This window comes from Phallusia mammillata, chromosome 8, assembly GCF_965637545.1.
Source record: "Phallusia mammillata chromosome 8, kaPhaMamm4.hap1.1, whole genome shotgun sequence".
In the NCBI taxonomy this organism is placed as follows: domain Eukaryota; kingdom Metazoa; phylum Chordata; class Ascidiacea; order Phlebobranchia; family Ascidiidae; genus Phallusia; species Phallusia mammillata.
Genome location: NC_137259.1, coordinates 3944086 through 3965588, shown reverse-complemented (window position 1 = coordinate 3965588; position 21503 = coordinate 3944086). Strand labels below are relative to the sequence as shown.

Sequence of the window (21503 nt, the reverse complement as noted above, 5' to 3'; positions counted from 1 at the left end):
AGCCCAGGTAAACTTTTTCAATGGTTTATCCCCGTGTCTAGTTTGATAGAGTCTGTGTTACATTCGGGTGATGTTAGGATATCGAGTGTTGGTTTTTTCGCCGTTGTTTCATAGAAAATCGCGAACATATGCTTGGAGTTGATTGGCAAGATGATATGCATAACAATTTTTCATATCGCTTTTTTCTCAGTTTACCTTTTAAGTAAACAGGGTGCATGAGTTCGTCACAACAACTTTAAGGGTTCACCGCACCAAAAAAGGTTGAAGAACACTGATCTACAGTGCCCCGGATACCAACCTGGAAATTAAACGTCCAATACTGGTACAAAACAGAAAAAAATGGAAAGCTAAACTCACTGAGTGTTGAACCATTTTATGCAAACGTTACATTCTAAACGTTGATACCATTCGGTTTAGGACCTTTTTACATAACATACTTGTACCTATTTTGCACCAAATTGTCATCACAAAAATGTACAATATCCGCCACAGCTGTTTCGTCATTAAATGATCGTTTGTAAGACGTCCCGACACAGGCGAAACACAAACAATAATAACATTATTTGCCAATACAAAGTCCAACGAGCCCTGTTTGTAAGATAAGCTTATTCGGGTCGCAAATAGATTAAAGTCCATCACAAAAGCGATTGTATTGAAAAGGAGGTTAAGATGTAAGGTGTATTTTTGTTGAAATAGCGTTTGATTATGCGATTGTAAAGGCAGAAAAAGTGACTAACACCGTCAGACTTATAAAAAGGCCGACTGTTAACGCAAAATATATTCCTATCAGAAAACGAGCTTCAGTATTTAGGGTGATCTTTGAGATAAGCTTGTTTCAAATGAACAAAATGAATGGGGAATTATCAGCAGATGACCAGATGAAGAGGTAAATAAAACTTAGATTGATTTTACTTATTTTTCGGCCTTATGCTAATGCTTTACTTTTCGTCGCTGCATTTATATACATTGTTATGTGGTCGTAGGGCTGTGTTAGGTTCACCTAGTCCTATAGTTACTTCATAAACAAGGGTTTTGGCCGTACGTAATACCAACAAACGTTGTGTTTTACGCATCATAGACCAGCCTGCTCCGGAAATGTAATTTACATTCAAATATGAATCAGCAGATATGGACGCGTTACTGTGAAGAATTTCTGCTGTCCTTTATAATCATGAACATTTTACTGTTTTCGGAGCTGATTGCCTTGGGTAGTACTGTAAAGTCGCCATTTAACTTTTTAAACACACATATATATATATATACATTTTCACAAATACCGTATAAATTTGGGCCTTCCAACGAAATAGTTGATAAGTATTAAGCAAAAAATAACCCTAACATGAACTTGGAGCAAAAACCATTCTCATGTCTATAACGTTGAATCAACAGATACGAAGAGAATGGTTGCTTACATGAGATGTTTGAACGTCAAGTTCAGAAAACGCCAAATTCCACAGCAGTAGTCGACGATTTGGGAAGAGAATTGACTTACGCGCAGTTAAACAAGGCAGCAGACACTCTCGCCGATCATTTAATCCTGTGCGGTGTGGTGCGAGACTCTTCTGTGGGAATTTACATGGAGAGGTGCATGGAGTACGTGATAGCATATATTGCGATTTTGAAAGCAGGTACATTAGATATGTTTCTTTTTATTTGATACCCACTATTTCGTATGGTTACTAGTCCATTGCACTTATTTATGTCGCTTGCTCATTGGTACAATTAAATAGTTAAACTTGGCGTCAAGATGGCGTCTTGACGCAATAGAGTTCACAAGGTTGTAGGTTCTACTCCCGTCTCACCCTCTTATGTTTGATGTCCTAAACCAGTTCTAAAAAATCAAATAAAAATATGATTCAACGTACTGAAATAAACAGCTTAATGGCGGGCTCATTATGAGCATAGCGCATTCAGGCGTTGCCTACCCACCAAAAACAAAATGCAACAAGCAAACAAAACTAACCCCGATTGAATTTGTATATGGTTTCATGGTTCGTGAAACAATAATACCGACTGCATTCTTAACTCAAGGGAGTTCTTACATAAAACGATCAAGTCAATAAATGCTAATTAAGTTGCAGACAATGCGCACCGGTTGGTCGTTTAAGGTTTTCATTCGTGTAGCTGGTGACAGGATAGGTCATATCATAGGCCAAGAGTAACTGCCATTTCCTATATTTCCTCTGTAGGTGGAACATATATACCACTTGACGTTTCCTACCCTGATGGCTTGTTAGAAGATATTTTTACCGATGCCAAACCAGTATGTGTGGTTACTAACGACACAATGCTACCGAAATTGAAAGGTAAATATTAGCAAGGCCCACAATACAAATCTCTAGACGACGCAGTTTGCTGCAATCATAGTAGAACACGGCACAACTGTTTTTCGACTTCCCACATTTAATTTTTTGTAACAGACAAAAATCAGCCACTGGTTGTTCTAAATGATGGTTGGGAAGAAAGATTGGAAGAAACAAATAAGAAAGCTAAAAATGAGGGAAAGGATGTTACAAGGCGAAAGGTGGAGTTGGACGATCTTGCCTACATTGTATATTCATCGGGCACTACTGGAAAGCCTAAAGGTACGAAGAAAACATTCATAAGACGTGCATTACCCTGAACATCAAACTAATGTTGCAAAATATTATGCTTAAAGTACAAAATATATGCACAAAAGTAACACCTGATAGTAGCTTTAGGCTTGCAACAAAATCTGGTTTAACATCAAATTTTCTCAGTTAAAATGTGCATTAAGACACGAACTTATTAATTGAGGTTCTTGCGGCGCCCTTTTCCAGGGATTATGTGTCCTCACAGAGGAGCAGTGTTCTCGTATGCCTGGAGACATTTAGTTACACCTTTCCAGGAAGGCGACAGAGTTGGCTGCAACGTCTTCTTTGTCTGGGAACTTCTTAGACCTTTGCTAAAGGTACGTTTTGGATCTTATGTACTTAGTTAGGTTACTACCTAATACAGTCACATTTACTTACAATAAACCAATCAGTGGAATAAATAATGGGTGGAGAACAGTGTGGTATTATTAAAAGTTGTTATTTTTTTTAAAGTTGTAAAAGTTGCAAAAATTGCGAAAACACAAATTAGGTGACTAGTCAAAAAATCAATATTTTTAAATCAGTGCATTCATAATGAATCGCAGAATGTAAGTGTAGTTTGTTAGTTCAATATTGTATTACTTAGACTTTATGTGTAGATGTGTAGTTTCGTAGAAAAGAGTTGGGCACCACTGCTTTCAGGGGTGCCAAGTCTAAATAGGGTAAACCTAGGAGAGAAATAGTGTAGTAAGGGTAGAGCAGACAGGGGTACACAATAACCACATGCATTTTGCAGTTACGTACTTGGGATTTTCAAACGTAACTGAACACTTTTCTTTTTAGGGTTATCCATTGTACGTTATCCCTGACACCAGCATATACGATCCGCTGCTTTTGGCGAAATTCATTAAACGCAACTCCATAACTCGAATGCTCTTCACTCCTTCTCTGCTTGAAACAGTTATTGATGCACCGGGAATTAACATGGAAGATTTCTCCTCAATGAGGCAAGATGCTAACATTTAATAAAAGAGTTCTTGTATTTTTAAACTATGAAATAGCCTATCCACTGCGATAAGATTTCTATTTTTTGGTATAAAAGCAAATATTGTATAGTTTACATCTCTGATTACACTACTGTATGATGGAAAGCATTTTCTGTAAATGTGTAATTATTTGTTACTGTTGTATTTTTTGCCTATTATCAGCATCTAGTTCTCAAGAGTCGAAAAATTGCGAGTACAGGTGCAAACTCATTGAATATCGCTACATCCTTAAACTACGTCAATAATTCTTTCAGGCTGATATGGTTTTGTGGTGAGGTTGTCACAACGTCTTTGCTCGACCGATGTTTCGCCAAATTGCCATCGGTGAAGTTTTTCAACCTCTACAGCATCTCAGGTAGGTTTTTAAAGACGTGAGAAACACAAATTACACTAGCACCTATCACCTTGATCGGGTTTCCTTTATCCCTCTTGCAATTGACACCTAAGTAAGTAACATAATCGTGCATATACTTTAAAACAGTGATGCTCAACCCGTGGTACGTGTGGTACTGGTGGTACGCGAGTAGCTTTCTGTAATACTTTATTTAAGTCAGATCCAGAATTGTAACTCAACTGAACTGGCTGATCAGCCCTGGTTTGAGGGACACTCCTGTGTTGAAAATTCTATTCAAATTGCTAGCCGGGAAAAATAGGCCTATCTCTTGTTCTACCCATTCACACAGAGTTCAGGTGGTACGCAGCGATGTAAAAAAGTCGCTAGGGGGTCCGCGATTCTTACAAAGTTGAGAACTACTGCCTTAAAGTAAACTCTAGAGCAGCTTGATTGACATGTTACCGACTGCACAATCAACATCTTTTTTCGACTTAGAGTGTCACGACGTGTCGTTCTGTGACCTTAACAAGTTTAACCTCGACAACCAAGAGACCAACGGCGCCACCAAACGACGAAAATTTGCTCCTGTGGGAAAAGTTTACTCAGGAGTCCATGTTGTGATTCTTGACGAAGATGGAAGAGTTCAGCCAGTTGGAATGCCGGGAGAGGTTCGAACTATTATATGGATTTAGTTTAATCTAACCTTTTTATCGAGTTTTTGGTCACACACTTGTTAAAACGCTTTGCAGGAGTTATTCCAATTGTGAAAATTGTAGTTTTGTTAAAACTGCGAAACCGTTTTGAGACCGAAACAGAAAATATTGCAAACATTAGACTTAGAGTATAAGATGATATGATGTTAAGAATTGATACTTAACATTCTAGTACTACACCATTTCGAGCTACCAACAGTTTTAAAGGCAAATAAACTTTTTAACTTTTTTTAACTTTTTTTTAAAGGCAAAAATTATTGAACCACAAAGTTAGAAGTAAAACTTTAGCTAGGAATCTTTTGTATTTCAGATTTTTGTTGGAGGGCCGACAATGGCGCGAGGATACTTAAATCGCCCTGAAATGAACAAGGCAAGATTCATCAATAGACCTGAAGACGTAGATCCAAAAGTTGGAAACAAACTCTACAGGTTCGACCCATGATTTGCATCGTAGTAATCGGTGCTACATACATTATCGTTTATTTGTTTCATGGGTTTCCCCTTTGCAGAACTGGGGATTGGGGTTTAATCCGGAGCGACAGAAACTTGGAGATTTGCGGCAGATGCGACTCAATGGTGAAAATAAGAGGATATAGTATTGAGATACAGGTAACACTTTAAATTTCAGCATAAAAACCATTAAATCTGTCGCAGTATTTTTGACCCTGAATCGTCGCAGTTAATTTACTTGAAAGGAGATTTCATTGATAAGAAAATATTTACCCGGCAAAACTTAATAAGAAATAGATCCGCGCTATGAAACTTTAAAACAGCAACTCACTGACTGAATGAAAATTGCCTTGTCATTTTGTAAGAATTGTCATTTGTAACATTCATCGATTGACTACTAAAAAAATAATTTTCTAACCACTTATCGATGTATAACTTATTTGTTAGTTGAAGTTTTTTCCAAAACTATCTTTTCTACAGTGCATAGGAAAGCAGCATTGACTATAGTGCACTGCACTACGCGCATTTAGTGTTATTTACCCTATGAAGGCGACTTGTATACAGGACGTCAAAACGTCGGTGCAAACATACAGTTGCCAGAAGAGCTTTGTAAACTTGAAGCAGCTTCTGTGGTGTAATGTATACCTTGGTGTGGTAACAGGCGGTGGAAAGTGCATTGATGGAGCTTTCGTTGGTAAACGCCTGCGTGGTTCTGGCAGTCGGAGAGGAAGGTCAAGATAAACAACTGGTGGCATATCTTGTGCCAGAGGACGGAGCCACCAAAAAGATGGTCAGGGATTCACTAAAGTCTAAACTTCCGTTCTACATGATTCCATCATACTTTGTGTTTCTAGCCAGGTATGTTCAGTACTTTATTGTCACCATAATTTCCAAGACTCAAAACACACTCTTTTCGCAATAACCGCCAACTTAAAACTTTAAAACGTTGATTGTACTTGTACTTGGACTGAACATTTACACTTTTAAGTTTTTGTTTTCGCTTTTTTTCGCCTCGACATGTGACGACCATCTGATAAATACGTTTTGTCGTCTCCATTCAAAATTAGCCAAAATATGCCTAGAAGAGAACTAAGAAAGGAATAATACAAGAGACCATTTTTTTGCGCAAAAAAGTAATTGTTTAGGCGCAAAGTTGATAAACAGAGTGAAACTAAGGGTTGGAGTTTTTTTTTTTTTTCGATTTATATGGGGACATTTTAAGTTTGTAAGGGTCAAAATATTATTATTTACATAAGAGTTTGAAAGTTTCACTTTAAAGGTTTTTGTATAAACTCATAAATGGCTGAATTTGTTTTTAGCATTCCTGTTCTTCCTGCATCTGGAAAACTTGACAAAAAAGCTCTCCCATCTATACAATCCCGTCGCGCATCCCAAACGCAACTATTCACACCTTCCTCAGCACTAGGTGGCGCAGATGATCGCAGCAACCCTATTTCGGAGACAGAAGAGTTCCTCGAGGCAACTTGGAGAGATATCCTGCAACTTGAGTTTATAGATGTGCAAGAAAACTTTTTTGATCTTGGAGGGTAGGTCTAACGAGAGGGATTAAAACAACAGTCAAACAGAAATCAAAAGAACAAAATTTCCGTCTTTTTTTAACAGGCAAAACCTATAGCGTTGACATTTTTAATTATGAAGAAACAACAAAATAAATAAATTGTAAACAAAAAAACAGTTTTAGGAGGTTTCAGTTTCAAACTTGTTTTAGTCGTTCAATTAGGTGAAAATTTTATTCCTGCAGGCATTCGCTTTTGGCCGCCCGCCTGCTTGGAAAGCTCAGAGAACGCTACCGTAGTGACGTCACAATGCAAGTGCTCTTCGCGAATCCGACCATTGTTGAGTTGGCAAAGTGGATTGATGCTGGAGAAAACGGCAATGAACAAAAGTAAGATACCAATTGAAGGCATTACACCCTACTACCAACCTCAACATGTTTTTGCAATCTTGTCGAACGTAAGACTATCCAGCACAAATGATGTTAAAAACAGGCGTTTTAGGGAAGCAGTGCCACACGAATGGTTTTATTATAGAAATGTTATGTAGTTTACTATGCTCTGTCTTTTCAAAGACGCTTTTCAAAGAACAAATATCGTGGAGTAAGCCTGGCCAACAAAAACTGTATGAACGACCTCAAAACAAAAAACTGAAATTTTAACGTTATGTTTTTCACTCATGTAGCTTATTTATGTAGCACAATTTAAACAGAACCTTGAGTGTTTCCCAAAAACTTTTAAATATTCTTAACCTCTAAAATCGCATTTTCGTATTTGAATCATCAAAACAAACTGTAAAATACGTATATGTATTGTATATAGGTCAGCTGCCATCCTGGACTTAAACTCGGAGGTAGTGACCCATGGCGTAGGTCACGTGAACTTGGATATACAACTAAGAGCATTCTGGCGATCTCTGAGATTTGGCAAGTCGTGGAGAGCCAGAGTATTGCTAACGGGTTCCACAGGCTTTCTCGGAGCTTTTATATTACGAGAACTTCTTATGACCACCAAGGTAACCATCATTTGTTTGTAGGCACAGGGTTTGAAAGTCAATTTTTCGGGTCTAATTTGATGAGTTGTAAGAGGAATTTTTGTTGGCTTAGGTTTAAATAAAACGGATTTGATTCGGTTCTGACTGCACCACTCGGCTTCACTTGTACCACAATTCCAACAGCTTTTTGGGATCATTTTTGTATCGGGTTTTAACTTTTGGGTTCGGGCCCTTATTTTGACTACGGTTAAACTTCACTGAATCCCATGTGCAGTTTTAAGTTTACAGTTTAAATTTTCAATAAAACTTCAACAAACACTCACTGGTTGTAGAAATAAAATTTGGGAGGGTGGGACTATCGTTTTATGATGTAACCATTTTTTAGCGAACCTGTACTGGACTTTTTGTTATAAGTAGGGCAAATATTTTTTGACTTGTTAAAAAAAGTCAAAATTTTGTCAAAATTTTTAGAATAGGTCAAAAATTGTCAAAATTGTTTACAAAGTCAAAATTTTTTACAAAGTTAAAATTGTTTACAAACTGCATTGTCGTGGTGTTGTAGAGGTTGCACTGCCAGCAAACTATTCGTTTTACACCTTGTAGCCTACTTTATACTGTTGTAATTGGCCCATTGCCCCAATTATTGCGAATCATAAACCATCAAGTGAGTGAAACAATTAGGTTGATATGGCGTGATGCTCAACACACCTCAAAACGTGCAAAATTTTGGTAGGTCCCAAGTCATTTTACGGCAGCTGCAGGTTAGGCGCAGCTCTTGCTTCGGTTTTGCTTTAGATACTTCATGTATCTTTCGTTTGTACAAATGTATTGAATAATTTTCGTTGTGTCTTAGCTGCAGTTTTTTGGCAGTGATTTTTAATCAGCTCATTCCCTTTTCAGAATAGGTTAGGTCTATGTTCAGATTTTTGCCCTTTTGCACATTCTTTCGCTCTAGTTAGATTAGCCTAGCCATATTTTAACTTTTTGAACGATAATGCGTAATTTAACTACTTAAATTCTTCATAGGTCAAAATTTTGTCAAAAAAACGTTTTTTAAGGTCAAAATTTTCAATTTGTAGGTCAAAATTTTTCGTTTTTTAGGTCAAAAAATAATTGCCCTAGTTATAAGGTTAAGGTATAATATGTAAACAGATAAGAAAAAAACAAAGTATCCTACACACTTTGATCAAAAAGTGAAAGTGATTTAATCCATTAACGTTACCCTTGTGATAAGTCACAGTGTAGCCTACTCTTTGATTGAAAATTAAAAATTGAAAAAAAGGTTTTTAGGCCGAGGTATATTGCTTGGCAAGACGACTTCCGGACAAAACTCCAAAGGAAAGAATTCTACAAAACTTGGAATTTTACCAAATCTTCAAAACGGTCGTGAACGGAGACTTAGACCTTATGCAGGTAAAAGGCGATAATTTAACATTTATATTGTTCGTGAATTGTCAGTAGTTAGAATGTTTTCCAAAGTCCAGTTTATAAAATGGACTTTTGAGAACCTGCCTGCAGAAAACGCAACCAAATTGACCCGCAACCCGATGTCAGAAATCAGCCAAATTGGGCGGGAAAACCGCCACCCTGGCAACGCTGCTTATAAATCGATCCTATTCATTTAGCTCTTCGAAAAACGAGTTCATGCAATGACTGGTGATGTGGCGTTGGCTGAGCTCGGAATGTCAGAAGAAGATTACACATTTCTTTCTTACGAGGTAAGATTGTCAAATTTTAAAATCTTGACCCTAAAAAAATTAGTGAAAAACTTGTTCGTTTTAATAGATCGATTACGTCATCCACGCAGCGGCTTACGTCAATCTTGTCTACCCCTATGACGCACTGAAGGGTACTAATGTCAAGGGGACGCAAAATGTTTTGCTATTTGCACGGACGGGACGAATAAAGCACGTTCATTACATCAGCACAAACGCCGTGTATCCAAGCAACAAGGTTTGAATAAGACATTGTTTTGCTCCGTAACTTTTCATTTCAGCACAGAAAATGATTGGCCATTTTGTTATTTCAGTATAGATTTTAAACAATTGGTGTGAGTTACAAATGACTATTATATTTTAAAATTAGCCTACAATGCAAATTTGATTCTTAGTATCGGCTCGATATACAAACATTTCATACTGCACCCAATGCAGTTCTTTGAGGAATATAGGTTTAAATACAGTATGGGTCATACTATCGTAAGTACTTGCATGTAAAGAAATGTAGTTTTGTTTCAGACTAATTGCAAGGAGTCACCAGTGCCACATGACACCGCTCTAGCGCTACCTAACGGATACTCACAGAGCAAGTGGGTCGCTGAAGGAATCCTGCTCAAAGGATTCGAACAGGGTTTGCCTGTCACCATCTACAGAATTGGTAAATTAAAGATTGTTTTATGCAGCAGAACAAGTCTAAATTCCAGTGTCTTGAAAGCCGATTTTGTCGCTTGGTAAACAACCAAGTAGTGTACGAAGCGAGATGTCGTAATAATCTACAATGTTCGTCCAGAATAACGTTCGTGCTGACTCAGCAATATATTGCACTACGACAGTCAATTGAAAATATTAAATTTAACTGTCTTCATTAATTTTAAGGCAACATTTCGGGTGATAGTGCAAGGGCTGCTTGGAACCCTAGTGATTTTATTCTCCTTGTGATGCGCGCTTCCATAATGACGTCATCGTTTCCTGACGTCACGTGGGACGTAGAAATGACGCCAGTGGACTTCGTGAGCAAGTGCATCGTCAAGTTGTCTCAAGACTTTCGGTCGTCGGTTCACAAAATTTTTCATGTTGTGCAGCCGGAACGGGTTACAGGAAAGTGAGTGAATTGGATCTTTTCAATAGTTACAAGTTGGACATGGGGGTTTCGACAATCATGTTGTTATTTTCAAATGCTTGCTGATTAGGCCTACAAGTGATACTTTAATTTGGTTTTACAGACTCGCGTGGTTTCAATTATCATTTAAAACTGTCAAACGATTCTTGTAACGTTATGTTTTACTCGTATACATTAGCTTGTCTGTTTCTCTTGACTGTGAGTTTTCAAAACCCTGATATTTATTCCGATTGGTCTTTGTATGGTAGCCTATACGTCACATACTTAATCAGCACAAGATTTGAAAATAAAAGGTTTCAAACAAAACTTTATTATTCGAAGGTGGTTGTTTGAGTTTCTACGCAATCAATGTGGTTATGAGTTGGAATTGGTTGCTATGGACGAATGGTGCCGTAGATTAGAAAACCTGGAAACGACAAGCAAAGTACCAGGTCACCCTGATGTTAAACAAATGTTGGAGAGCATCACCACTATCAGGTATCAAAAATGTGCAATTTGGTAATATTTGGTTGGTTTATATTCTTCTAAATTTGGCAGAGATGAATCCTTATTCGAATACAACACAACTTTCGACCAGTCAAACTTAAACTCGGTTTTATCTACAACCGTTGGGGTGGACTCATACCCGTCAATGAAAAAGCTGTTTCGGACATATATCAGCCAACTTGTAAAAAATGGAGTACTGCAAAAACCTCCAACAAGAAAATCAGGTATATCGCCAGCATTAGCTGCAAAACCAATTGGTTTCACGCTTCGTTAGTTTTGTAACGCCTCGTTGAGTTTGTCAATAACAGTCGTGCATGACTGCACAACGTGCTTCGTCACTTGTGTTTGCATTTTGCAAATTGCTTTTTTGTCGAAATTTACGTTTCTTTACACGGATATTGCTTTCCTAGTAACCTTACGGTTGTAATTTGCTGCAGATTTGAACAACATGTCTCTAAAGGATCGAGTTGCAGTTGTTACTGGTGCAACAAGTGGGATTGGTAAAGCAATAGCGTTGCGTCTTGCAGAAGCTGGTGCAAAAGTAAGTGCTGTAGTTTCAGTGCTAATTTTTGTTGGACTGTTTTTACCCCTGACGAACGACCAGACAACATTTGCAATATCTCCAAAACTAACATGTCTTGTAAACGGTTCTTACAAATGTATTGGTTGTCTGATTCTTGTGAAAATATATCTGATGAAATTTGGACAATGCCCTATAGACAGGGACAAGACTATAAAGCTCAATGTTTAACTGTTGATCTGATTGCTGTTTAGTTGCAGTGATTTTTTTAATAGAACCTGAAAATTTTATGACATATTAACTTCCACTGATTTGTGACAATGAAACTGAAAAATATTGTGCCTCAAAAATTAAAGTAAGCTTCTCCTCTTTTTAATGTATATTAGGTCTTGTTTGCAATTGTAAATTATGCATTCGAAATCATAGCAATATTGTTTGCAGGTGTGTATTTCTGGTAGAAATGAAGCTCGTCTCAATGAAGCAAAAAGTCAATTGGACAAAGTTCATTCTGATAATGCCATGTTTCAATGTGATGTAACCAAGCGAGATCAGGTGCCCCATTTTATAAATATCTGATGCAACTGCATGCTAAGTGTGTCAAAAGGTTTTTTTGCAAAGCCATAGGTTTAAATTTCACCTTTATTGATTTATTTGTTATGATTAAAAGATAAAGCAAAAGTCATGTTGTTTGACTGGATTTAGGTGCAGAATTACTGCCCAAAACACCATTATATAGTAATTGTTTAATAAACAGACACAATTAAAATCACCCAAGACCACTTTGTAAAGAAAAAAAAATAACTCACTTTTGGCCAAAAACAACTGTGATGTAAATTTTCTATTCAAAGGTTCTAAACCTGATAAAGTTTGCTGAAACTTCACTGGGACCTGTTGACATTATGGTGAACAACGCTGGTGTAATGTACTACACCCATATGAGCAATGTTATGATGGATGACTGGGACGAAATGGTGGATATCAACTGCAAGGGTGTAACTAATGGTGTTGGAGCAGTGCTACCTGGAATGCTCAAGAGAGAAAAGGGACATATTGTTAATATTTCTTCAGATGCAGGACTAAGAGTAAGATGACCTTTAGTGTTTGATACATCACCCTATCATACTGTGAAGCTCGTTCAGAAATACAGTAAACGTAGGGTAGTCCAGACCCGTCATGGACCAAAATTTTTTCCAGTTTAAGCAAAGATCTGGATTAACTGATGTCGATTTTTTAAAGCTGTACCACTTCACAAATCATTTGTACCTTGAGTTGACCAAATTAGGTGAAGATCCACAGTTCAAATAAACTGAAGTTTACTGTATTGCACAAATTTGTTTTTGTACTATGAAGAAGTAAATGTCAATTGTTTCATTGGTGTGCAATTGTTTGTTTGTTGTTTTTGTAGGGTTTCCCTGGTTTAGCTGTATATTCTGGAACCAAGTTTTTTGTCGAGGGTTTTTCACAGGCTTTACGACATGAAGTTATCCCAAAGGGAATCAAAGTGACCTGCATTGAACCAGGCGATGTTAAGACAAACTTACTCAGTGTCACAAAAGATGAAGATGTAAGATCTACTTGTTAATCACGAAGTTGTTGTGTTTTTCAAAGATAGTTCATTTGCCAGATAATAATGCTTTTCAAGAACATTTTTAGCGATGTTGGCTTACGCGCTGATTAAATGATTTTTCGCTACGTACGTAAGCACATTTTCCTACAGTGGGAAAACATCGGTTTGAAAATGTCAATTTTAAGTAAGGCCCGACCTATGGCTAATGTGTGACAAACGTTATGTTATGTTTACGTAAAAGAATTCTGGACAAAATCGCCAATTCGGCAAACTGAAGCCTATAGGAACACTTCTCAGTTTTCATTAAATCGGAGAATTTTTTTTAACCATAAAGTCACTGTTTAGAATCGCTGTTGGAATAGTTAACACAATCAATGCTTCATTTTCAGGCGCGAAAACAGTACGACGGAAGCAATTCGGTGCGAATTCTCGATCCCGATGACATTGGACGTGCAGTAACATTTGTTGTTTCCCAACCCCGACATGTTGGAATCAACCAACTTCTGATTGAACCCAGAGAAGCCCCGATATAACATATGCTGCTGTTTGTGTACTAGTATGAAATTAATTGTGCATTTAGTTTGGTTTAGGTGCATACCTAGACATAGCAATCTACTTTGTTTAGTAAATTTTTGACGCAATACTCGCAATAAACTACTAAATCATTTTTAACACGTCGTGATTTTTATGAGGACTAAAATTAACACAAGGCGGTTGAGCTAACCACCCGCCCACCTGGACGACGATTTTAATTGGGGAAACTGTATTTGACAACAAAAAAATAATCTAAACAGGCTATACGAAATATGAAAATGCACATTTCGTATTTTGATAGCACAGCTGTTAATATTTAAACTAATTAATGGAGAAAACAAGATCGATATGTATATACATCGGATCCTTTATTTTAGACTGGAGAGAAACAATCAGGTTTTTAAAATTACCTTTATTCGGTATGCTCTATTTTGACATAGGCTATATAAGATTAACCCATATGGATTGAAGAAAACAATAGGCCTGATACCCTAAGTAATAACTTTCTCCCATTGCTTTACCACCACTGAGGTAGGCTACAAGTATAATTAATCCATTGTAGCGGCGCTACACCACGACGGTATTGCTAGTCATAAAAACTTATACGCCAATGCATTCAAGAAACGTTCGCGATAACTGGGTTTTGTTGCGTTTAAGTTCAGGTAAAAACGTATATACGCCTGCATGAGCAGTACAGTCTGCAAGCGCATCCTCGTTAAGGTTATCGAACGCGAATATATGGTCAAGTAAACACGGGGTATTATCACTTGTGGGAAAAGGTAGTGTCGCTCCAAAACGAAGGAACTATAAAGGAAAGATAAAGTTACCGCAAGTGTCTGATGTGCCTCAAAAATAAATACCCGCCAGGTAAATCGCATTCGATGCAAAACATCTGGTTTCACGCTTTGTTTATTTTATAACGCTTCATTGAGTTTGGCAATAACAGTCATGCATGGTTGAACAACGTGCTTTGTCACTTGTGTTTCCATTATGCAAATTGCTTTCTTGTTTTAATTTTTGCGGTTGTATTTTTTTCATATTTGAATAATATGTCTCTGAAGGGCCGAGTCGCAGTTGTTACTGGTGCAACAAGTGGGATTGGTAAAGCAATAGCGTTCCATCTTGCTGAAGCTGGTGCAAAAGTGAGTGCTGTGTGTTTGGCTTTGGGGCCCTAATGTTTATTGGTCTGTTACTCTGTTTTCACCCTGGATGAACATACCAATGCCCTGTGGAGGGTTTCAAGCATATAAAGTTCATTGTTGAACTACTGCACTGGTGGCAGTTCTGTTGTAGTGATTTTCGACAACTAGTAACTTTACAGCAATGGTACGCATAATATTCTGTAACAAAAATACAGTGCAAAGGATTATAACCTTTCAATATTTTTTAAAATTTTTATTAAGACTTGTTTGCAATTGCTAATTGTGCACTAAATCATAACAATCTTGTTTGCAGGTGTGTATTTCGGGTAGAAATGAAGTTCGTCTCAATGAAGCAAAAAGTCAATTGGATAAAATCCATTCTGATAATGCCATGTTTCAGTGTGATGTAACCAAACGAGATCAGGTTCCTACTTTTATAAATATCTGATGTAACTGCATCTTGAGTCATGCAGACTTTTTCATTGAAAACCTTTAACATACTTTTGACACAAAAATTAGGAACAGTGAAATTTAAATACAACTGTAATTAAAAATTTTATCCAAAGGTTCTAAACCTGGTAAAGTCTGTTGACACTTTACTTGGACCTGTTGACATTATGGTGAACAACGCTGGGGTAAGTTATTACACACATATGAGCAATGTTATGATGGATGACTGGGACGAAATGGTGGATATTAACTGCAAAGGTGTAACTAATGGTGTTGGAGCAGTGCTGCCTGGAATGCTCAAGAGAGAAAAGGGACATATTGTTAACATTTCTTCAGATGCAGGACTAAAGGTAAGATTAAAATAAAACATTTTGTGTATCAAACTTTTACTATGAAGCAGCTTCTATGAAAAAGTTTCACAGATTTTTGTACCATCAAGTAGTAGGCAATTGTTTATTATGGGTCCCCTTCCCTGAAGGGGACACATATTGGTTTTGTCCGTATTTTTTTTTTCTTTTTTTCTTATTTTCTTTTTTTCCGTCTAACGCGGATTTGTTCCCACGTTTTGGTCAAGAAAGAATGGTTCAAACTTTTTCAAATTTACACACATTACAGATATTGGTCTAAACATGGTCCATGTGAATTTTGACCCCGTTTGATCCCTCGGTTCACCCACAGCCCCCCAAAACGTGAAATTTTTAGCGCGGCTATTGTTCCCACATTTTGGTCAAGAAAGAATGGTTCAAACTTTTTCAAATTTACACACATTACAGATATTGGTCTAAAGATGGTCCATGTGAATTTTGACCCCGTATGACCCAGAGGTTCACCCACAGGCCCCCGAAACGTAAATGTGTCTAACGCTCGTTTGGTCAAGAAAGACACTGTAGGCAGAAGTACCAAGAGAGTAACTCACTGGTTTACGATAGCGGGAGGGCTCAGCTTGACGTCGGACAGATGTTTTACGAGACGTCGTTTTAGTGATTAGCAATCAGCTGTTTTGCACAGCAATGCTATTTCGTTTTATTAAGTTATCACTCATATTTTTAGTTTTGGCGAAGGTTTTACACCTATGACGTGATCACTAGCGTATTTAGGGGGGGGGACAAGGTGCCATGCCCCCCCCCCCCTCAAGAAATTTTGACCGGCTGTTTTAGTATTGAATCTTGCAATTTCAGACAAAACTGTAAATGGCAATGTGCGTAACGCATTGATGTTCGTCACACATCTTAATAAACAATGCCAATCTAGGCCACTTGGCGTCCAACTGCGCGTATGACGTCACAATGGATTTTATAATAGCTTCGTTATGTCAATTCACAATATGATTAAGAGGCACCCACTGTCAGAAACAACTGTGTAGAGTGTTAAAAAGTGTTACATATATACGATGGAATCGTGACTATACGTTCGTTACTTACAGCAAGAGTAAGGGCTTTACAGGGCCTTAGGCTAACCAGCATTTAGTTGATATTGCGAGTTTAGTAGGCACAACAGGTGCTAACAGAGACGTCTACACAGTCTACCGCCAGATGGCGCATTTCCACCGCAAGGTGGCGCATTTTTCGCCGCAAGGTGGCGCAAAATATTTTGTATTATTGCCCCCCCCCCCTAAAAACGATCCTAGATACGCCACTGGACGTGATTTAAACCTAATAACCGTGCTTCGGTTTTGTATATGTCAAGAAAAACTTTGTTAATAAAAGTTAAGATGAAAAAATTAACTTGACTTTTTTGCCAAATAAATGTTTTTTAAATGCTCGTTGTCAGGTTGGCCGCCGCATGATCACGGGTTACTTAAGGTCAACTAGTCGGTATTACAAACACAGCTCAGAACTTTCTTCATAACGTAGCGTTTTTTTTTTGACAATCAATTTAAGAGTCAATACTCAAGGCATGTATAAATTAGGCTTAACAGTATTGTTGAACACGAATGACGGCGAGCTATTGAAAACGGTGTCAAAAGGTCAAACAGTCGTTTGGCGTGTGCACCCTGAGAGGTTACTACAGGTCAATGGTACTCGTTTTGCGAAACAAAGTTAAATGAAAAACAATTTGTTATGTATACACTTGTAGCAAATTGCTTTTTAATTTAAAGTGTCTGCGAAACAACTGTTACAGCTTTCTAAAAAAAAATGTGTTCAAAACCCGACCTTGGAGGACTATATCTGGGTCAAAGCAAGAGATTAGATTTAAGTCTTTGTTACGTTTTTTTATTGTTTTTGTAATTACATGACAATAATAGTGAAAAAAGAATACGAACAATTTTTGTTGTTGTTGGGTTAATGCTTTCTAAAAATTTGTCCTTGAGAATCTAAAAATCACCGCAACATTTGTTTACTGTAAATCCGCACAAACGCGCGTGTGGGGACCCATTAGTTTTTGTTTACAAAAACAATCATATGTGTAGATCAAATGATGTGTATAGTAAATTGGTAAATATCGTATAGAATATATAAAATGGAAGTATATCAGAAAGCCACTCTTCTAGTTTGGTATGCAACTGTTGTTTCTTGTTTTGTAGGGTTTCCCTGGTCTAGCTGTATATTCTGGAACCAAGTTTTTTGTCGAGGGTTTTTCACAGGCATTACGGCACGAAGTTACCCCCAAGGGAATAAAAGTGACCTGCATTCAACCAGGCGATGTTAAGACAAACGCACATCTTGTCACAAAGGATGAAGATGTAAGTTCTTCGTAAAAAGTTGATATTCTGGATACAATCAGGGGCTGCTTGTGCATAGAGGTGCTGCAGCACCCCCTATCTACTTTTCCCAATATTTTTATGCCATAATGTTACAGATTCATTACATATATTTTGATATGCTTGATTTTAAAATACAATAAAATTATAAAATACGCATAATTTCCATTACCTTAATCATGCCAATTAAACAAAATTATTCGGCTGAACAAATTTGGCAAACTGAAACCTGTACATCACAGTACCTTTTCAGCAATGCAAATAGAATTGTTTTAACCATTAAAAGCAACTTTTCAGGCCCGAAAACAGTATGGCGGAAGCAGTTCCGTGCAAATTCTGGATCCTGATGATATTGGACGTGCAGTAACATTTGTTGTTTCCCAACCCCGACATGTTGGGATTAACCAACTTCTGATTGAACCCAGAGAGGCCCCGATATAACATATGCTGCTATTTGTGTACTAGAATGGAATTAACGTTAAGGCTATTTTATGTGTCATGTGTATATATACCAAGATAAAATAACGATATACTTTTTGCTTAGTATGTTTTGACGCAATACTCGTAATAAAGCTGCTGAATTATTGTCACCACGTCGTGTTTTTGTTTGAAGAATGTCACCTAACTATAAATAAGGACACGCTCATTTATTTTGTGAGTTCCGAGAAATCCCGTTAAAATGTACCACATTTAACTTCATATGAAAATGGCTTGTTAACCGATTCTCGATTCAATTTTAGGGCTTTTGTGGGCATGAAGGCCGGTAGCATTATTTAAGTGTTTATGCTTTGGGTAAAGCCTAAATACAAAAACACAATTGGCCAGACGGGATCAGAACACGGCCATCTGGACGACGATTTACTTGGGCAAAAATAAATTGAATCTAAACACACGAAAATATAGAAATGTGCAAATTGGATTTAGATGGGCAGCTGGTAATAATTGAAATAATAAAATTCGATCGATTTATGTAGACTCAAATACGGCAATTCACAATTTTCTGTTCCGACGCAGTATCGAGCCTAAATGCAGGTACGTACATCATTCTCCTATCGCTACACTACCACAGAGATACAAGTAATCGATCACGTTATTGCTAGTCAGTCAAACTTACCGACGTGGCGTCTACTAATATCGTGTTCAGGAATACATTGATGCGAAAAAGTTTATGGAACTACATATGCAAAATCATTTTTATGAATGGCACTTTAGGCTTTACAGTGGATTTAACAACCCACCTTTCATCTGGTCATGCAATGTCATCGTGGTTAGGTTACGTGTTATAAGCTCTACACATTTTTGGTAGGATAGTCAGAAAGCAAACCCTGTACAGGCCTCCATTCGATTGGAAACACAACGTGTTCCGGGGCCTAGTAGTGTTTTTACTCACAAGATATTTAGGACAACTTCGCACAGAATAACGCTATCTTGTCACTGTGATGTGAATTGCCACAACAAATGTAGCTTGTTTCACACTGCGTTTGGCAATCAGATGTCAAAAAAAGATAATACACAAGCAAACTGAAGTAAAACACATCTGTGTATGGGTATCAGGATACTGTTCTGGAACTTAGCAAAAGTCTTATAGATGATACTGTTTCTTTCATTGCTTAAGACATGTTTGAACCAGACAAAAACACAGACAAATCCACTGGAGTTAGATCTTTGTCTGCTACACAACAGTAGCATGTTTTCCAGTCTCTGTATGCTTTTCTGTAGTGATACTTGATAACAGAATATCAGGCTTACCTCCCTGACTTTTCTCAACTTTATACATTATAAGTAATACATTAGCCTAGCCCAATGCACACAATACACTAGCTTACAAGTGAAGATGGTCATGTTGGTTAAAGAACACAATACAAATTAATGGCAAGGTTAGCATAGGAAAAGCACATACCTTGATCAAGCAAGTCATCAAAATATGAATACATTATCATCTGGACAGATTGTGCAACACATTTAAACTGTCCAAAGTCATACGCTTCATAGATTAAGTCAAACCTGTCAAGGTAATTCAAAAAGAGTTAAAGTGCACACAATAAAAGAATGGTTAGAAGCAAATCAACATGATTGACAAGTTATGGCAGCTTTTCCTTGTAGAGTTCCTGGATTTCTTCAACAGAAGGGAACTTTAGCTTTCTTGGTGGTCCCTTTTTCCATCCAGACCAAATTGGAATTACTAAAAAGTATCACAATTAGTATTTAGGAATTAAATTATAAAGCTGGTACTACAGTAAATCATAAATATGTATGTATATTTATCATAGTCACTTTATAACATATTAATTTTATACACATAATAGTCCAATTGTAAAAAAAAACACTCGTTACATAACAACTTGTCTAAAACAGGGTATTTTGCATGTTTTTTTAATGTGTATAGTTTCCAAAAATAAATAAATAAACAAAAGTATAACCTTCGTCTCCTTTAACAATATCAATTTCAAACGATTTGCTTCTAGGTTTTTTCTCATTACATTTAACTTCAAGCTTGTCATTTACTTCTTTTAATGCTGCAGCAACTTGCCGAGCATTTTTTCCATATACATGTCAGGATTTGCTGCAAAAAAACATAAAATATTTAAATGTATTTAATCATAATCGCAATGAAATCCTAAGTATCACACTTCTATCACTCCTTAAATACATTTATACTTGGGTTTAAAAGAGCTTGATACAAATACTGAAAACTGTGAAGTCAGTTAAATTTTTCCAACTCCTATTCAACATAATTTAAGTAATCCAATCATAACTAAAACAATTGACAACTTAATACCTTAAGCCAGGGGTGTGCAACCTTTGTCACTGTGGGGCCAAATACAATTACCATGATTAGATCGCGGGCCGCACCACAAGTTGATTTTACTTTGTTGCATACCAAATATATGCCTATATTGAGTTAACAAGTAAAAGTCGCATTTATTTATAGCTGCATTATTGCAAGGGCGCCAAGAAATACCACCAGGCGCATTAATCTGCTAAAAATATATGATTATTGGACTTGTTTGCCAGTAAATTAGAAATTTCCAGCGTCTCCGTGGGCCGCACAACCATTATCAACAGGCCGCATTTGGCCCGCGGGCCGCAGGTTGCACACCCCTGCCTTAAGCAACTGAAAGAAAACTGTTTTGGTTATTCATAGGAAAAAGTTTAACCAGGTGTTAGACCAGCCTGAAAAACCTTTTTTACAACAAATGATCCAACTTCACAGCAAATGCAATTGGATATAAAATAATTTTTGTGACAATATACTTTGTGGTTTATACATACATAGAGTTTTCGGTAAATGCGATAATTCTGTCCAACAAATGCTATGAAGAAAAAATGCTGTAACTCGGCGTGACAATTGTTTTACAAGTTTTCTTTTGAAAAAACGTTTTGAAAAAGTGGAAGGTTTCTGTCAGGAAATGTTCGTTTGCTTTAATTCTGTTTTCCTATTCTTACCAATGCTCGATGCGTAGAATTATTTCATCGCCTTTGCTCTCCTTGGCTCTAGGTGCATCACACTTTTCTTCATCCGGGGTGGAACTTTTGCTTGCATTCTCAACAATTTTCCGTTTTCTTCGCGGCATTGTTATTGTTTTCACCAAAACACGTTTCTTACTCAGCAAAAGAACTGAAAAGAAACTCCAAGTACCATTTCCCGCGTGTGTGTC

General features: G+C 37.2%; 3 protein-coding genes across 5 annotated transcripts; 2 read left to right on the top strand and 1 right to left on the bottom strand.

Moving 5' to 3' along the window:
* Positions 1-757: 757 nt before the first annotated feature.
* On the top strand, positions 758-13689 carry LOC145204804 (uncharacterized). 2 transcript variants are annotated; one of them, XM_080077390.1, is made up of 26 exons: positions 758-886; positions 1390-1628; positions 2190-2306; positions 2421-2585; positions 2802-2932; positions 3399-3562; positions 3856-3956; positions 4431-4603; positions 4959-5077; positions 5158-5257; positions 5760-5956; positions 6418-6645; positions 6861-7004; positions 7435-7627; positions 8897-9019; positions 9232-9324; positions 9392-9559; positions 9844-9982; positions 10201-10426; positions 10766-10921; positions 10982-11154; positions 11368-11471; positions 11892-12002; positions 12299-12532; positions 12856-13014; positions 13407-13689. In XM_080077390.1, exons 1-26 carry the CDS (start codon positions 840-842, stop codon positions 13548-13550), a joined length of 3948 nt encoding a protein of 1315 aa, XP_079933516.1. In that variant the 5' UTR covers positions 758-839; the 3' UTR covers positions 13551-13689. The 2 variants fall into 2 exon arrangements, with proteins under 2 accessions (XP_079933516.1, XP_079933517.1); XM_080077391.1 differs by lacking the exons at positions 758-886; positions 1390-1628; positions 2190-2306 and having other exon boundaries at positions 2521-2585; positions 2779-2932.
* Positions 13690-14502: 813 nt separating this feature from the next.
* On the top strand, positions 14503-18434 carry LOC145205336 (uncharacterized). Of its 2 annotated transcripts, none has more exons than XM_080078028.1 (5): positions 14503-14693; positions 15007-15117; positions 15260-15493; positions 17668-17826; positions 18142-18434. In XM_080078028.1, exons 1-5 carry the CDS (start codon positions 14601-14603, stop codon positions 18283-18285), a joined length of 741 nt encoding a protein of 246 aa, XP_079934154.1. In that variant the 5' UTR covers positions 14503-14600; the 3' UTR covers positions 18286-18434. The 2 variants fall into 2 exon arrangements, with proteins under 2 accessions (XP_079934154.1, XP_079934155.1); XM_080078029.1 differs by lacking the exon at positions 14503-14693 and adding an exon at positions 14716-14877.
* Positions 18435-19666: 1232 nt separating this feature from the next.
* LOC145205512 (selenoprotein H-like) lies at positions 19667-21503 on the bottom strand. The gene is made up of 3 exons (XM_080078255.1): positions 21292-21503; positions 20265-20407; positions 19667-20026 (listed from the first exon to the last, which is right to left on the bottom strand). The coding sequence occupies exons 1-3, from the start codon at positions 21417-21419 to the stop codon at positions 19926-19928; spliced, it is 372 nt and encodes a 123-aa protein (XP_079934381.1). The 5' UTR covers positions 21420-21503; the 3' UTR covers positions 19667-19925.

What these genes read in the sequence shown, in the direction of transcription:
- LOC145204804 (XM_080077390.1), top strand. Translation starts at nt 840, where the DNA reads ATGAACAAAATGAATGGGGAATTATCAGCAGATGACCAGATGAAGAG. An exon ending in TTCTTAGACCTTTGCTAAAG is followed by an intron (nt 2,933 to 3,398) that starts GTACGTTTTGGA and finishes TTTTCTTTTTAG; the next exon opens with GGTTATCCATTGTACGTTAT. An exon ending in ACCTCCAACAAGAAAATCAG is followed by an intron (nt 11,155 to 11,367) that starts GTATATCGCCAG and finishes AATTTGCTGCAG; the next exon opens with ATTTGAACAACATGTCTCTA.
- LOC145205336 (XM_080078028.1), top strand. Translation starts at nt 14,601, where the DNA reads ATGTCTCTGAAGGGCCGAGTCGCAGTTGTTACTGGTGCAACAAGTGGG. An exon ending in CTTCAGATGCAGGACTAAAG is followed by an intron (nt 15,494 to 17,667) that starts GTAAGATTAAAA and finishes CTTGTTTTGTAG; the next exon opens with GGTTTCCCTGGTCTAGCTGT. An exon ending in TTGTCACAAAGGATGAAGAT is followed by an intron (nt 17,827 to 18,141) that starts GTAAGTTCTTCG and finishes GCAACTTTTCAG; the next exon opens with GCCCGAAAACAGTATGGCGG.